The following is a 16,555-nucleotide window of genomic DNA, read 5'->3' as shown; positions in this document are numbered from 1 at the left end:
ATTAAAGGGGAAAAAACTTTTGTTTGTATGAAAACTAAAGAAACATATAAATACATAGATAAATATATAATCATGTTAGAAAATTCGAATAAAGGGAAACAACTAAATGAAACCCTGAAACTAGATGGAGGCGTACAGGGTTCCTCGAATCATAAAACCAACACCAAACTTATTTTTTTAAACTTAAAAACAATAAGGCTTAGATTTATAAATAGCAAAATAAAGGGACTAAGAGTAAGTGCTAATTAAAACGACCACAAGCTGCCGCAAAAAATTAAAATGTAACGATCTAAACCGTCTTTTCAGTGGCCAAGGAGCCGAAGACGCTCGTTGACGGGGTTAAAAACTGTTTATATGCCCTTTTTTACATTGGTGGAATGGTAGCGTGGAAAGTTTAAGTTCTTAGGGGAAAAAATGGATTTGATCATTTATAATGATAACGGTTAACTATTTTGGATATTTGTAAAAGGAAGGCAGGCATTGCTTCGAAGGATCGTTAAAAAAAATCCACACAGAAGACGAAATATTCCCCTTTATTACTAAATCCACACAGGTCGCAATACTGCAGAACTTAACTCAGATGAGGGGTAAAAAGGGGCTGCCGTCCTTTCGTCTGCCCTCCCGCCTGTTTCTCTGCTTTCCGAACTCCTCTGCCCCTTTCTTTTCACGGCGTGCACCTCTCCGGTCTGCCTCTTCCGACCTCCGATCTCGCCAAGACTCCCCCCCGACCTTGCCTTGCCTGCCCTGTGCCCGAGGCTGTCAGGAATTCCAGGCGAACGATCTCGGACGGTAGTTCAGAGGGCGAATGATAGCAGAAGGGTCGTTTGTCGGGTCAACCTGTGAGACCTTTGAACTGGGAATCTGTCTCGCTACACATAGACCTTGCATGCACACTCACATACATAATACTTACACATACATACTACTACATACATACATACATACATACAAAATACATGTGTGGCAAAGGCATCCATCTTGCAAACACCAGTTCACCTTGAGAAGATTAGTGCCGTAGAATGGGCCTAAGGGATACTGAAAATTTTTTTTTTTTTTTTTTTTTGAATATCCTCTTATTTTCTTGATCATTTGTACTACTTGAAGGATTTTAGTCGGTGGGTTGTACTATTAAGGCTTGATATTGCCCCAAATGTCCCGAATGACATTCAAGCACAGGTGGAGATGTATCCCTTCTTTTAAATGGGCTAGGTGTATTCCTAGGTTCTCTATGGGTTTATTTCTAAAGAGTTTCCTGCCAAATTTTTGTATCTTTCATTACACAAATTCCAAACCATTTCACTACTAATATGCGGTGTGACACTTGTCCATCCTGCATGAAACGCTTTTCGTTTTGACAGACAATCTTCAAATCGTCCAGGCTTATGTTTAGAGGGTCAGGGGGGTCACTGCCAGGGTGACAATACACTCTCCCTCTCTGATTGTCAGTCACCTCAAGCTTGCCTTATCTGGCCACAACACTTTCTACCACTCATTAAGTCTCAATCTTTGTTATAGGGGTAGAAAGCCAGTCTTTTAATGTGTTGAATGCGTGTAAGCCATGGTTTATCACAGATTTGCAACGACAGTACTTTTAGTTATTTTTTCAAATATTTTTTCTTACTGTTCGTTCAGCTACTACCACTAGTAATTTTTGAGTTCCTTTCCTTAAATTCCCGGCTTGTGATGCTAGGTCGGGCCTTTATCTGCCAGCCAATAAAATTTTAAAGTCCCGGGCTTACTTTCCCCTTGGGCCTTTGCGGGCTTGTGTGGGGAAGGGGGGCAAGGGACCATAGCGTATATTTTTTGTCCACACTGAAAATTCGAGTAAAAAATCCTGCTGATATAATAGATAGTTTAATATTATATATAATATATATATATATGAATATATATAAATAATATATTAAAAATTATATATAAATATATATATATATATTTTCTTTCTTTTTCCCCTTAGGCACGACATATAGCTGCAGCAGCTTCATTTTGCAGCTTTTTTGGGTTCCCTTAATGGTAGAAAGAGTGAGCTAAGAAAATCATCCGAAAAAAAGGCACTACTAGTGGGGTTTTGATGTACCCTTTTTCCCCTTTGTTGCAAAAAAAAAGTAAAAAAGAGTGTTAGACTGAAATTTGCACCTCAACCCGGGTTTCCCTTGAAAGAGCAACCTAGTGGGCAGGAAAACGAGGCAGGTGCCTGTTAGCCTGGGATGACAAAATTGGATTGTGAAAGAGCAGGTCCTGTACCAGCCCACATATACCTTTTGGATGGATACAGGTCCCCCAGCGTACCCTACGTCCGGTGCAAGGCCCTGTTATAAAAGGCATCAAGATGAGTTCGGCACAAGAAGCGCCCGTATCAGGGCCGGGGAAACGGGAGTTTGGTCCTTCTGCACTGATATCCCCAAATATCCGTTGGGAGAGTTCTGCCCCCTGCGCCAACCCCAATCCTTCCCAAACTTCCGGGTTTGCAGCCCAAGTATTTTAAGGACACTCCCCAAGGGAAATTAAAAAGCGCTCTAGACCTAAATGCCCTCACAACGCACCTATGATTGAGCAGGATCTAGCAGGCCCCCAAACCCTGAATCATGGCCTGGTGCTTTGCTTCATCTAAATGATCTAGACCCCCACTAGAGTTTCCAGAACTCAGATAAATAGCATCATCATCATCAAGTCAGGTCAGAAACCCTTGTTATGCCCTGAGTTCTAAACAGTGTTTTAGGCAGTAGCTTACCCACCCTTTGAAGTGTTGAAAAAGGAAACCCCTTTGTCTCACCCCTGAACAAAGGGAAGAATCCAACGGGCTCCCACCACCTTTACGCACTTCTATTAATCTAATAATCCTTTGGGATTCCTCAAGTCCAGGATCTCCCATATTGATTTGTGATGCACTGAAATTAAAATTTGGGGCAACAGCCCATGCCCAATTCAGTCGGCACTAAACAATGACCAAAGTTTTCAAATACAGAAATTTGCGACTTACCAGGAGAAAACCAGATTTGCTCGGGTTCTTGCCTCACTGTGGTCTCTGATATATTTTGGGAGGATGGACAAAAAACTTACTTGGTATACTGAGCAGTGTAATGCTTGGTGATGCTGAGCCCCTTTAAACCCCCTTTCCCCCTTCGGAGAAGGAGACCCAACCCTCTGCAGGTAGGGGTCGGGGCAAAGGAACTCACAGTACCCACACCTTGTTTTTGGGATCAATTTGGTACAGCTTTCAAAATACCCCCAACACTCCCCCCGGATCTGAGATGATCTGCCACTTACTAAAGGGACGTATCATACAAGGGGGGTTTTGGAGTTCAGTTTTTTCAGGGCTGGGTAGGCAGGAGGAAGGTCTTTACAAAGAAATGTTTTACCTCCTCTGCAAGTTTCCCTGATAAAATATTCCTTGTCCCTTCTCGCAAGACCTAGTCCAGCCCCCGGGGAATGAGAAGTCATGATTCCCTATCGGACAAGCTGTGTGACAACATCTGTGGTTTCCACTTTCTTGCGAGAAAAATTTGATTTTGCTTTGAGCGTTTACCATTGATTCTTGACTGCATAGAACTTATGCCTAAAATGCCCCATAGCATAAGGGTCAGTAGGCCCCTCTGTGGCTGCAAAAAAACCATAGCCTCGGGAACAGGACTGTGGATCGGCACGAAAAATCCCCAACCCCAACTGCAACTCCTCCTTTCTTGTGTATCGATCCCACTCCAACCTGAGCCTATGGTATAAAAATGAAATTTTAATAAGTGGTTTTTTTGCTTTTTAAAGGGGTTTCTTAATTTATATGAGGTCAGTCAGAGTTTGGAAATTTACTGACTTACCCACATCCCAAAAATTCCTTCTGCTCCGACCCCAACACCTCTGTAGGAAACCCGGGCACACTTCCCTTTCCTAAACTACCCAATGAAACCCCATGGGGTGATCATTGGAATGACGGGAGTTTTGAAGTGGACCTGAGGGTAGCCAAAACAAATCATGATCTTCCCACAGAACTCGGCACTCCAATAACCCTGCATTTTTTAGGACCCTCCAAAAAGTGCTAACAAGGAGTGGCAATCTCCTTGGCCACATTACCCAAATCACTTCCCAAAGCCAGGGGTTGGGTCGAGCCCGAAATCCTCAATTTCCAGGACCTTGCAAAGTTTAATAAGGAAACCCCCCCCAATCCCTTTCCCGTTTTTGTCGGGGGGGGCTTAGGAGGGGGAGACGGGAACCCCTGATGGGGAACTCCCAAACCCTTTGGGGCTCGCCCTCGACCAACTAATTTTGCATGTTTTATTTTTCCCTTTCCCCCTTTTTTTTTCTTTCCCTTCACCAAACCCTTTTGCTATCCACCTCCTAAAGGGTGAGAGCCGTGCCGAAAAGGGTGAAAGGGTGACTTTGTGCCATCCGAAGCCTGAGGGGGCCATGGGCACGATTCCCCGATTTTTCTAGCCCTTTCCCCTTTAAAGGGGACCTGAGGGGGGCTGTTTTTCCCCAACATAAAACCCGGCTTACCATGGCCCGCAAAGAAAACTTTTCCTCCCCCTATTAGGGGGGAAAGGGGGTTGCCCCTTTTTCAAAAAGCCCCAACGATTAAAACCCCCCGATTCCTGACCCCCGCTCTCCTTTGACCACGGTCCGAACACTACAACAACTACCCCCCCCCACAATGCCTACTAGTCAGTAGCCAACACCAATCCTTAAGAACATTTCCCTCTCCCGCAGCTCAACTTCATCACCCACCCCCAAACCTCCAACATCAACCACCCATCCCCCCCTTTATTAATCCTTACGCCTTTTTGCCCACCTCCCCAAACACTACCCCCCCTCAAAACTACTCCTCGTCACGCCCCGCCTTCGACTACCCCATCACTACAACAATATTGAAAACCCCCTTCGCGCAGCCAAATGGGGCCGATTTTCGTGATCCCCCCACAACCCTACTTGACAACACCCTCCTTCCAAAAATGTCCAAAAACAAGTAGGTAAAGTCTCTTTCCGACCGACCCGACCGTCCCCTCTTGTCACAGTAACATCCCAAAAAAACCAAAAGTTGCACCGGAACAGTTTCAAACTCCCACAAATTTCCCCAAACTATGACAAAATTGGGCGATTGTGGAGAAACCTACTTGCCTTCTCACAGACTATATGCAACGTCATACAACTACTCCCTTCCCCCCAGAGGTAATCGAAAGAAACCCCCTAACATCCAAAAAATTTCCTTCCGTAACATGACCCTTCCCTTTAACGTTAATAGGGGGAGAATCCCCCCCTGTTTGCCATACCAAAACCCCCTCCACGTCGTGCCAAAATGTTGGGGTCTAGGGGCACCCAGCCCCAAAATTGCCGTTCCACACCAGATGCCCACTATGTGCCCAAACCTGGCCAACCCGTCTAACTGCCCTGCCAATTTACGCACATGTGCCAACTGGGCGGCCCCCCTAATGTATTTTATAGGGGCTGCCACCTCAATTTGAGTCTGAGGTAGCAATCCGATTCAAAAATTGGGGCTCACACTACGTGAAGCCCGCAAAAGCACGTCGACTGGTTCCTCTTTCCCTTACTCCGTAATACTGCTCATTTTACCAATTCTCCTAAAAACCCCCCCCCTACATCTAAAACCCCCCTTCACCTCCTACTTCCCCAGTAAATCTTTGCCTCCTAAATCCCGACACTCCAATCTCTATACAGATATTTCAACACCCCCAACCCCACCCTTCCCCTTCCCTCCTCCATACCCTAACAACAGAACAAAATTTTCCGCCCCCCCTTCCCCCACCACACAATCACCCCCACCTTCCTTTACTCCCTTTTCTTTTGACACCTCCCCTCTTCCCCCCCTCACAAAAATCTATATCCCCCAAAACTCCCAAACCAAATCAGAGAAGAAACCTTGAAAAAAATTCAAGATTACCTAATGAAAAAATGACACCAACCCCAAAATTACAACTTGTCCTTTCCCCAAATCCAAGTAAACTGCTGATATCCCCCCCTCCCAACGAATCCCCCCCAAAACCCCATCCTCCTACCCTCCCAACACAGCCCCTCCCCCCCCACCCCCAAACCCCCCCCACTTATCCCCCCCACCCCCCCTCTATCCTTTTACTCCCCCCCTGGATACACACGTGAATCCCTTAGTCACAAGTATCCCTTCCTCTCTCCCAAAACCCTCATAGTAAACACCACTCCAACCTCTCCCCCCTAGACCCCTCGTCCTTTTCCCCCCCTTAACGCTTCCCCCCCCCAAAATCAGTAAAGTATACTTTCCCTTTATTGGTATTCGCGGTTTCCGCTCCCCAGACCTACCTTCGTATATCCCTTTCCCCTTATTCCTCATTGTATGCCTTCAAAAAGACCTTTCAACACATCCCCCAAAACCCCCAAATTTTCATTTTGTCTTATCCCACATTCCCTTTTTGTCTATCCCTACTTTTCAATCAGAAAAAACCCCTTTTTCACACCTCCCTTTTAAAACCCAAAGTCCCATGCCAGTTGTAATGTTCCCCCTTTTAAACCACACACCCTTTATCGTGCCCCCGTTTGAAACAAAACCTACCTCTGCTTTCCCCCACTATCCTCCCTTCACCGCCTCCAACCTTCAACATCCTTCAGAATCCAACTTTTGCTTCAACAACTATTCTCTTTCCTCAAAGTATACATATCTCCATCTAATCTAACTCCTTACCACCGACCTAACCCTTTCACTCACCAATTCCTTTGCCCAGCTTAGACAACTAATCACTAACTCAACCACCCTTCCAACATTAACTATAGTGCTACATGACCTTAGATGTCTAGCACATTTATCTTGCTTTTAACCATTAACCACTTAACACTCCAACCTTCATGAACTGGAACCATTTCTTGCCCATCTTCTCACTCTATCCTTGCTAATACTTTCACAACGTCCTAACTTAGTCAAATTTTTGCCCTACTAGACTAATATAACTCACCCATTAAACATTAACATATGCAAACTAATTAGAATTCTTATTATTTACGATTTAAAAAAAAAAAATAAAATATTTTTGAAAACAAGGAACACAATATATGATAGTTAATAATTTAAGCAATTCAGCATATACATTATATCATTATATTTAATTAGTTATGATCTATACTAAGCTGAAGATTGTGATAGAAAAATAGTTACTATGGAGGTAGAAGTGATATTGTATGCAGAATAGTAAATAGGTTATAGCAAAATGTGATTGACTGTACAGATTCTAATTCTGAAGAATCATCAACTCTAATTTCATACCCTAATATGAAATATATATTTATATAAATAATACAATCTTATATATATATTATTTAAATAGTATATGATCATTTCATAATGATGATAATATTGAGAGTTTATCATTTTCAAAATATAGAATTAGTATCAAATATATTGCTATATTTTTATATTTGGTGCATAAATGGTACACTCATGAGTAAAGTTCTACTCATTGCAGACTTTATTCATTAGTAATTATCAATAAAATGTTAATGTTATATTAGAACTAAGCTTATTTTTATCTTTCTTTTTTTCCTCGTGCAAATTTCACATTTTTTTTGTGTGATTTCAATAAGCATATCTGGTAAATGAGTGACTACTGAATTGTAATGTTATATCATAGTCAACTATGCTGCACAACCTGTCCTTTCAATGGTTAATGGTTAATGGTTAAAAGCAAGAAAATGTGCTAGACATCTAAGGTCATGTAGCACTATAGTTAATGTTAGGGGAGGGTGGTTGAGTTAGTGATTAGTTGTCTAAGCTGGGCAGAGGAATTGGTGAGTGAAGGGTTGGGGGCGGGTGTGGTAAGGAGTTAGTTTAGATAGGATAGAAAACGTTTGAGGAAAGAAAATGGGTTTTGGTTGGGAAAGCAGAAAGTGTGGGATTTTAAAAGGATGCCCTGATAGGTTGGGAGGGGGGTGAAGGGAGGTAAAAGGGGGGGAAAAGCAGAGGTACGGTTTTTTCAAAACGTGGGCACGTTTAATGGGAAATGTTTGGGTTTTAAAAGGGGAAACCCTTAAAATGTGAAAGGGGAAATTTGGGTTTAAAGGGGGGTGTGACTAAGGGGGTTTTTTGTTTAATTAAGGGTTTTGGATGGGGACAAAAAGGGGAAATTTGGGGGGAAAGGGAAAAAATGATAATTGGGGGTTTTGGGGATGTGTTAAAAAGGGGCTCTTAAAGGGCATAAAATTAGTTTGGGATTTAAAAAAGAGGAAAGGATATGCAAATTTTTCAGGTCTGTGGGAGGGGAAAAACCGCGAATATTTAAAAAGGAAGGTTTTTTTAAAAATACTTTCCCTGTTTTTGAGGGGGAAGCGTTGGGAGGGGGGAAAGGACTGAAGGTTGAGAGGGAGGGGGTGTGGGGGGTTTGGTGTTCTACTAGGGGGGGTTTGGAAAGAGGGGAAGGGGGTACTTGGACATAAGGGTTTTTCCGTTGTATCCGGGAGGGAGTGGAAGGGATGGGGGAATGGGGGGGATAATTTTGGGGCGGGGTTGGGGTCGGGGGGGTGGGCTGTTTTGGGGGGGGAAAAGGAGGATAGGGTGTAGGGGGGTATGTTAGGAGGGGATGGATATCACCAGTTATTTGGGATTTTGGAAGGAGAAAGAGTTGTAAGATTTGGGTTGAGTGTCAGTTTTCATTAGGAAATTCCTTAAATATTTTCTTTTTTTTCTTTTCGGGTTTTGGTTTGGGATTTTTGGGGGGATATGGGGTTTTTTGGGGAGGGGGGGGGGAGAGGCTGGTGCCCTAAAGCAAAGGGGGTTAAAGGGAAGGGGTGGAGGTGTTTGGGTGTGGTAGGGGAAGAGGGGGGGGGAACGTTTGTTTTTGTCTTTTTGGGGTTTAGTGCAAAGGGGGGAGGGGGGAAGGGGGTTGGGGTTGGGGTGGTGATTAAATATCTTTTATTTAGATTGGGTGCCCCTGGTTTGGGATGGCAAAAGATTTGCTGGGGAAGGTAGGGGGTAGAAAAAGGGGGGTTTAGATGTTGGGGGGGGGTTTAGGAGAATTGTAGAATGAGCATTATTACGGGAGTAAGGGTATGGGAAAAACCCACGTTGACGTTCTTGTTGGTTTCACGTATTTGGAGCCCCAAGTTTGAATCTGGATTTGCTACCTCAGACTAAAATTTGTAGGGGACACCCCCAAATTAAAAACCCCTTTTTGGGGGCCGGCCACATTTTGGCACATGGGGCGTGTTTTGTGCAAGGGCGTTAGATGGGGATGGCCGGTTTGGGGGCCCATAGGGGGCATCTGGCTGTGGAACGGAAAATGTTTGGCTGGGTGCCTAGACGCCAAAAATTTTGGCACTGACTTTGGAGGAGGTTGGAAATGGAGAAAAAAGGGAGGGATTCTCCTCCTATATAGACGTTAAAGGGGGAAAGGGCATGTTTTACGGAGGAATTTTTGGCTATGTTAGTGGGGTTTTTTTTCGATTACCTCTGGGGGGGGAAAGGAAAAAGCTTGTCTGACTGTTTCACATAATTTTTGTGAGACAGCAAGTAGGTCCCTTCTCCACAAACTGACCAAACTTTTTCCCTTAAAATTGGCAAATTTTCTGGGAGATTTAAAATGTTTTCCCGGGGCAAGTATTGAGGGTTGGTGGGGTTTTTGGGAAGGATGGGGTTTCCATATATGTCTGTTAGTTTTGTTTTAAAGTATAGCTTTGGGTTTTTGGAAAGTTACTGGACAAGACGGGGGCGGTCGGGTCGGCTACGGAAAAAAGGAAATTTTCCCCACTTTTTTTTTTGGGGGGGGCATTTTTTGGAAGAAAAAGGGGGTTTTCAGAGTAGGGGGTGTGGGAGGGGTTACGAAAAAAAACGGTCCCCCTTTTGGGTTCGCTGGGAGGGGGTTCAATTTTTGTTGTATTTTAGGGTTAAGTCAAGGGCCCGGGGGCGTGACGATGGGTAGTGTTGAGGGGGGTTTTGGTTTGGGGGTGGGGAATAAAGGGTGTAAGGTATTAAAAAGGGAGGATGGGGTGGGTTTATGTGGGGGTTTTTGGGGGGAAAAGGTGATGGAAAGGGGAAGCGGGGCTGGGAGAGTGGGAAAAAGGGTTTTTTTAAGGATTTGGGTTGTGGGTACCGTACAGTAGGCATTGGTATGGGGGTAGTTGTTGCATGTTCGGAGCCGTGGTCAAAAGGAAAAGCCCGGGTTTTTAGGGGGGTCGGGGGGTTTTTTCATCGTTTTGGGGGTATTTATAAAGGGGCAAGCCCCCCCAGCCCCTAATAGTGGGGATAACTTTTTTATTGCTGGCCATGGTAAGCCTGGATTTTTGTTGGGGATAAAGACAGTCCACCCCTCAGGGGGTTTTCCCCCTTTAGGGGTAAGGGGCTAATTTAAAAAAGGGGGAAAAACCGGGGCCCATGGCTCCCCAGGCCGTTCAGGACGGCACAAAATCAGCCTTTTCCCTCCCTTTTAGAAAGGGTCTCCACCTTAGGAGGTGGGTAGTAGAAGGGTTTGGTTTAAGGGGGCAGATACGTAAAGGGGGAAGGGAAAAAAAAGACCATGCAAAAAAGTTATCGAGGTGAGCCCCAATTTTTGGGGGGTTCCCCCTCATTTGGGGCCCAGTCTCCGGGCCCCCTAAGGGCCCCCCCCCGACAAAAAACGGGCAAGGGATTGGGGGGGATGGGAATGAAAAAGAGAAGTAAAAGGAAAGGAGAACAAGACTGCAAAATGGTAAAGGCCCCAAAGGGCCCGGGGGATCTCCAAAACCTTTGGGGATCAATCATGACAATGAAACATGGGGTTGGGGGGAAGTCTATTTTGATATCCAAAAAACCAAAAATTCTATTTCCCCACAAGGAAGAAAAAACAGAGGGCCTCCCAAAACCCTAATTTCTTTCGGGATTCAATTTTAAAGGTTTTTGCAATTCAATACCCTTCCCCTGCAAAATTATTTTCAGAAGTATAGGGGGTAATGAATTTAAAAACCTGAACAATAAATTTTTCAATAAAAAAAAGTTAGGATTTTTTAAAGAAAGAAAAACCTCTTTATCTTCCCTCCCTCTTCCTTTATTCACAATATACTTGGGAATCTTTAATATACACAATTTTCTACCTACACTCTGGAATGTCTTCGCGAATGTCAGAACTTTCATAAATTATTTGTGCCTGGATTCTACACTCCACTACCGAGTATCTTATCAGGCACTAATAACTACTACACAACATCTATTTTACAAACAATAAAACATCCAGTCCCAACAAAAGTCATAACAGACTCATTTTCAAAGTAAAACTTGAAAAAGAGAGCTTAGCATATACACAAAAAACTTATCTTAATAACAATCTCTCCTTTCAACTGTACAAAAAGTTAACCCTTCAAGGTTCTTTTAAATACTACAACTAGGTGAAATTTACATAAAGTCCCATTTAACACTTACAAAATGGGCTAGCACAACACCTGAAAGCCTCGACATAAAATACTGAGGCAGCATTATTCACAAGTATAGTTAATTCACCTATGTCTCTCTGCTGTCTCCTGTTACCTCTTATATGCACCTAATTGCTAACATAGTTATTGTTTTCTGTTCAGTATTATCTTTGATTTACTGACATCTCTAAAACAAAAGGATTTGAGCTATACAACATGTAAACAGTTAAGAGATGGAGATGATTCTTCGTGATGTTCGAGAGTACCATGCCGCAGAAGAATGACTTTCCTTAATCTTCAAGGTTCCTGAAAGCTTGCTGAATGTTCTCATAGATTTCATCAAAGTCCTTCTTGACCTTTGCCTCTCCTTCTTTGAATGTGTCTTTGAACTTCATAGATGAAAGTTCATACAAGATGTTGCCCATAGAATCTCGGATGATCTGCCACGTCACCTGCAGAGTAAAAGCGAGAAAAAATTTATTAAAACATTCTGTAAAAATTACAGAAATTAATTTTGATAAATAATGAAAAGATTAGAAAATATATTTTACTTATGTATCACTGACCTTATTGTCACTCTGGGCTGTACGGTTAACAATCTGTCGAGACATGTCATAGAATGCGATGATGTTCCTCATCATTCCCACAGTCTTGTAGAATGGACAGAAGCGATCATAAGGAGTGTATGAGTTCTGCTGCAAGAAATCATCCTTGATGATACGGGCCACCTCCAGGGTAATCTTATCAGTATCAGAGAGTGAAGCTTTGCCGACAAGCTGCACAATTTCAGCCAAATCATCTTCCTCCTGAAGAATTTCCTTCACTTTGGTCCTAAAAATAAAGATTGGATATTAGCTCCCATAAACAAGCTATTATTTGAAAATATGATTCCTTGGTATGATATTACAACTTAACACTTTAAATTGTTTCCAAATTATGATATTCTCACCTGTATGTAATGAACTCAGGGTAGTTGGAATCATAGTGCTCTTCTAGTGCACGCATGTACTTTGAATAGGACTGGAGCCAGTTGACTGAGGGGAAATGTTTGCGTTGTGCCAATTTCTTGTCCAAACCCCAGAACACCTGTACAATACCAAGAGTAGCAGATGTGACAGGATCTGAGAAGTCACCACCAGGAGGCGAGACTGCTCCTACAATGGTAACTGAACCCTCTCTCTCTGGGTTACCCAGGCACTTAGTTCGGCCTGCTCGTTCATAGAAGGAAGCTAGACGAGCACCCAGATAGGCAGGGTAGCCTGAATCAGCAGGCATCTCAGCCAATCGACCTGAGATTTCTCGAAGAGCCTCAGCCCAACGGGAGGTAGAGTCAGCCATCATAGATACATGGAGACCCATGTCACGGAAGTATTCAGACAGTGTGATTCCAGTGTAGATGGAAGCTTCTCGAGCAGCCACAGGCATGTTGGAGGTGTTGGCTACCAGTGAAGTACGCTTCATGATGGACTCCTTCCTTCCATTCACTTCCAGCTCCAGTTCAGGGAAATCTCTCAGTACCTGCAACAGAATAACTTGGTCTGAGGAAGCAAAGACAGATGAATATAAATGTAACTAGCACAGTGGAATTTGAACATTATAATGACTGATTTAAATCAAACTTTCCTCCATTAGTTACCTCAGCCATCTCATTACCACGCTCTCCACAACCAACATAAATAATGACATTTGAGTTGGAATACTTGGAAAGAGCCTGTGAGATACAGGTCTTGCCACAACCAAAAGCACCAGGAATAGCAGTGGTTCCTCCCTGTACACAAGGGAACAAAGCATCCAAGACTCTCTGACCAGTAAGAAGAGGATGATTTGCATGAAGCTTCTCGCTCACTGGACGTGGCTGTCTTACTGGCCACACCTGAGAAAAGGTGAAACAGAGTTAAATGAATAATAATCATTCTTCTTAATATTACTTAAAATTAAACAACGGCACTTTCCTTGTAATATCAGAATATATAATTACCTCACATATTCTCTCTGATTGTCACCCCTCTGACCAACATTTTATTCCCCATTCACCCATCCAGCATTAGCATACACATCCTGAGCCGTACCTGCATCATGGAATACTTGTGCTTCTCTCCATCAAACTCAACCTCCAGGACAGTCTCATCCACACCATAGTTACCAGCAGGAGCCATGTATGTCACAGTACCACGGGCCTTTGGAGGCAACATGATCCTGTGGTTGATGATGGAGTTCTCAGGCACAATACCAAAGAGATCTCCACCAGTAATGTGTGATCCCACCTGCAAGAAAAAGAATTTTAAAGATACGTGAAATTAAATAGTCCCTATTCTTCTCATTTCTCAAACTATACAATTTGCTAGAAAATCTTCATCTGCTGTTAAAAAACACAAAACCTTTAGCTTTCTATATTCCAATATTCACCTTCACTGCTGGCTCAGGGTGGAACTCCCAGCTCTTGCTGCGAGACAGAGCAGGAGTGGAAACACCCTTGGGGATGTAAATGGACTCTGTGAGGTCCCCAATCTCCTGCAGAGGTCGTTGAATTCCGTCATAGATATTACCCATGATGCCTGGACCCAGCTCTACAGAGAGGGGCTTCCCAGTCTTCAGCACAGGATCACCCACAGTCACACCTGAGGTGTCTTCATAGACCTGTAAGAAAAGTATTTTGCTGGATCATATAGGTTTTAACCTTTTAATGACGGGCATAAGAACTCACTGAAATCAATTAAAATCTAGTGAGATGTGGCAACGGCCCGACAGTGGGCGCGGGAGTCCGCTGCCTTAAGCCGAACGTCCCGCTCCACTCGCTCTGGCGCGTCGCCGCGCGTACAAGTTTGCCCGTCCGTGAGACCCGTTTTCTAAGACGTGTCTACACATGAACCGTCAATAACGGGTTAATTAAGCAAAATTAGTATTATCTAACCGCCTATTAACTGGTAAAGATCTTTCAAAAATTAAATAAATTGAGTTATGAATATTGCACTGCAACAAATTACATTAACACTAAGTCTTAACAAAATCACATCATTAATGACCACATAATCTTAAGCAAATAGTAGTCTTTCCAGTTAATTCTCTATTAATTTCGTAATTTAATTCTTCAGACTCTACTTCTATAACTTATTGGGTCTTACAGTGTAGAAGAGGAAGTCAAGTTTTGACTCTACTTACCTGAATGGTGGCTGTGTCTCCCTCCAGCCTAATAATCTCACCCACCAACTCCTGATGACCTACACGCACCAACTCGTACATAGCAGATCCACTCATGTTCTTGGCAATTACGACTGAAATGGCAAACATATAGTTATAAAAAAGGTGTGTACTTTTTAATTTCTGATCTTAAAGGTATCTCTCTCTTTACGCTATAAAACTGCATGAAAATATGAATATGAAGAAGCAGCTTAATCCCAATAAGACAATCACAATTACCTGAACCTACTATCTATATACAGATCTACTAGCTTTAAAATTATATTGATAATAAAGTTTCTTTAACACTTAAACCATACAATCCTGTTTATCTAGCTATACCTGTAAATGGGTTTATACAAATGAATCAAAATATCATACAAACAAAGACAAATAGGAAAAGGTACTAATACACCAGCACTCACACTCTGACAGTGTCACCTCAGTGGCATTGATGCATTGTCTGCATTTTGATTATCCTCATCATTATTCTGTTTTCATCACTTTCATACACATCACTGACATCCATGTCCTCCCAGCCACTTTCATCTAGCATTTTCCTGATTTTGATGGGTATTATCAATCATGTTCCCTTCACTTCGGGGTAGGAGGTAAAGGGACATGCTGTTTCCATGACTAACAGTGGGCACTAAAGGTTTAGTAGTTGGGAAAGACATTTTGTTTATATTTAAAACTCACTAACCAATAGAGGAAAAAATCTTATGTGGGAACTGAATGCAGGAAATAAAGATATGCACACATATAGCACTTATAGCAGCTCTTGGGTTAAGCTAAAAATTAAATAAACAAAGAAATGGTAAAATGAGGATTTTTCCACAAATTCAGTTTTAGCCTTACAAATGCCTTGGAGATCTGACAGTGAACTTGGAGAGTAAAGGCTTATCTTCACTCACAATCATGAAGACATTTGTTCAGTTATTATTCCACAAAACATACACCCACATGTACCTACACTCTCTCTCTCACACATTATTATATTATATTATCATTATTATTATTATTATTATTATTAAGAAGAAAAAAAGAAATTACCAGGTCCAGAGACACCCCAGACTGATCCCAGGGCAGCTTCTGAATCCGCATCTTGTATTTTGGCCAACTTGGCCGCCCTATCCATTGCTTCTGCCTGGAAAAAAGAAAATATTTTTTCAGTTTATCTATTCATATTATCATTATAAAATATATACATGTGTGTGTGTGTGTGTGTGTGTGTGTGTGTGTGTGTGTGTGTGTGTGTGTGTGTGTGTGTGTGTGTGTGTGTGTGTGTGTGTGTGTGTGTGTGTGTGTGTGTGTGTGTGTGTGTGTGTGTGATCATGATCATCATTATGATTGTCATCATGATCGTCATCATTGGACATGTGGTCCTGCTAACTGTACCTCATGATCCAGCATTGGGACTTGTTACAAAAGACATTAAGACAAGACTCCAAGGCATTAGATAGTGTCCAGGTTTCACTTCCATAGAGCAAAACTGTCAATATCAAGACCTTAAAGACATGTAGCTTGGTCCTTCAGCATAGGTAACGACATCTTCAAATGCTATTGTTGATCGAGTTCACAGATCCATTCTGCCAGACCCATCCATCTAGTAAAGCTTTCTGTGACTTTAACGTCCTGACTGCAAGCACGTATAAACTGAACAGGTTCCCCAAGGTTCTGTGTTGGAATTTCCCCAAGTCTCAAGGTCTCCCATTGCAATTTGTGATCCAACGAGTCTTCTTGAGGTTGATATAGGCTGCAAGCAACCCACACCCAAACTCATGACGGTGTTCCACAATGACTCAGAGCACTAGGATATGGTCTATTGTGGACTTGCAGGGAGTGAATCCAGCCTGCTCCTGTCTCTGGTGTCTTGGTAGGTGGTCATGGATCTATCTCAGAAGAGTGTGCCTGCTATACTGATCAGTGTGATGCCACAATAGTTGCTACTGTTCCATCAAACCAGACTACTAGATGGCAGGTAAGATTGCATGCAACACCCATGCCATAGGTTCACCCCTAGCTTTAGCTGTAT

General features: G+C 42.8%; 1 protein-coding gene across 1 annotated transcript in view; it reads right to left on the bottom strand.

Moving 5' to 3' along the window:
• Window positions 1-10,960: 10,960 nt before the first annotated feature.
• The window catches only part of LOC119578843 (V-type proton ATPase catalytic subunit A-like), a 7,562-nt gene continuing 1,967 nt past the window's right edge, over window positions 10,961-16,555 (bottom strand). The window contains exons 2-9 of the mRNA XM_037926488.1: window positions 15,574-15,667; window positions 14,503-14,615; window positions 13,750-13,980; window positions 13,413-13,607; window positions 12,980-13,216; window positions 12,293-12,861; window positions 11,910-12,174; window positions 10,961-11,795 (exon numbers count right to left, since the gene is read on the bottom strand). Of these exons, the coding sequence (XP_037782416.1) occupies window positions 11,634-11,795; window positions 11,910-12,174; window positions 12,293-12,861; window positions 12,980-13,216; window positions 13,413-13,607; window positions 13,750-13,980; window positions 14,503-14,615; window positions 15,574-15,667 (1,866 nt within the window). The 3' untranslated portion in view covers window positions 10,961-11,633. The remainder of the gene's footprint in view (window positions 11,796-11,909; window positions 12,175-12,292; window positions 12,862-12,979; window positions 13,217-13,412; window positions 13,608-13,749; window positions 13,981-14,502; window positions 14,616-15,573; window positions 15,668-16,555) is intronic.

Source organism: Penaeus monodon, chromosome 11 (assembly GCF_015228065.2).
Source record: "Penaeus monodon isolate SGIC_2016 chromosome 11, NSTDA_Pmon_1, whole genome shotgun sequence".
Classification (NCBI taxonomy): domain Eukaryota; kingdom Metazoa; phylum Arthropoda; class Malacostraca; order Decapoda; family Penaeidae; genus Penaeus; species Penaeus monodon.
This window is presented reverse-complemented; position numbering and strand designations above follow the sequence as displayed.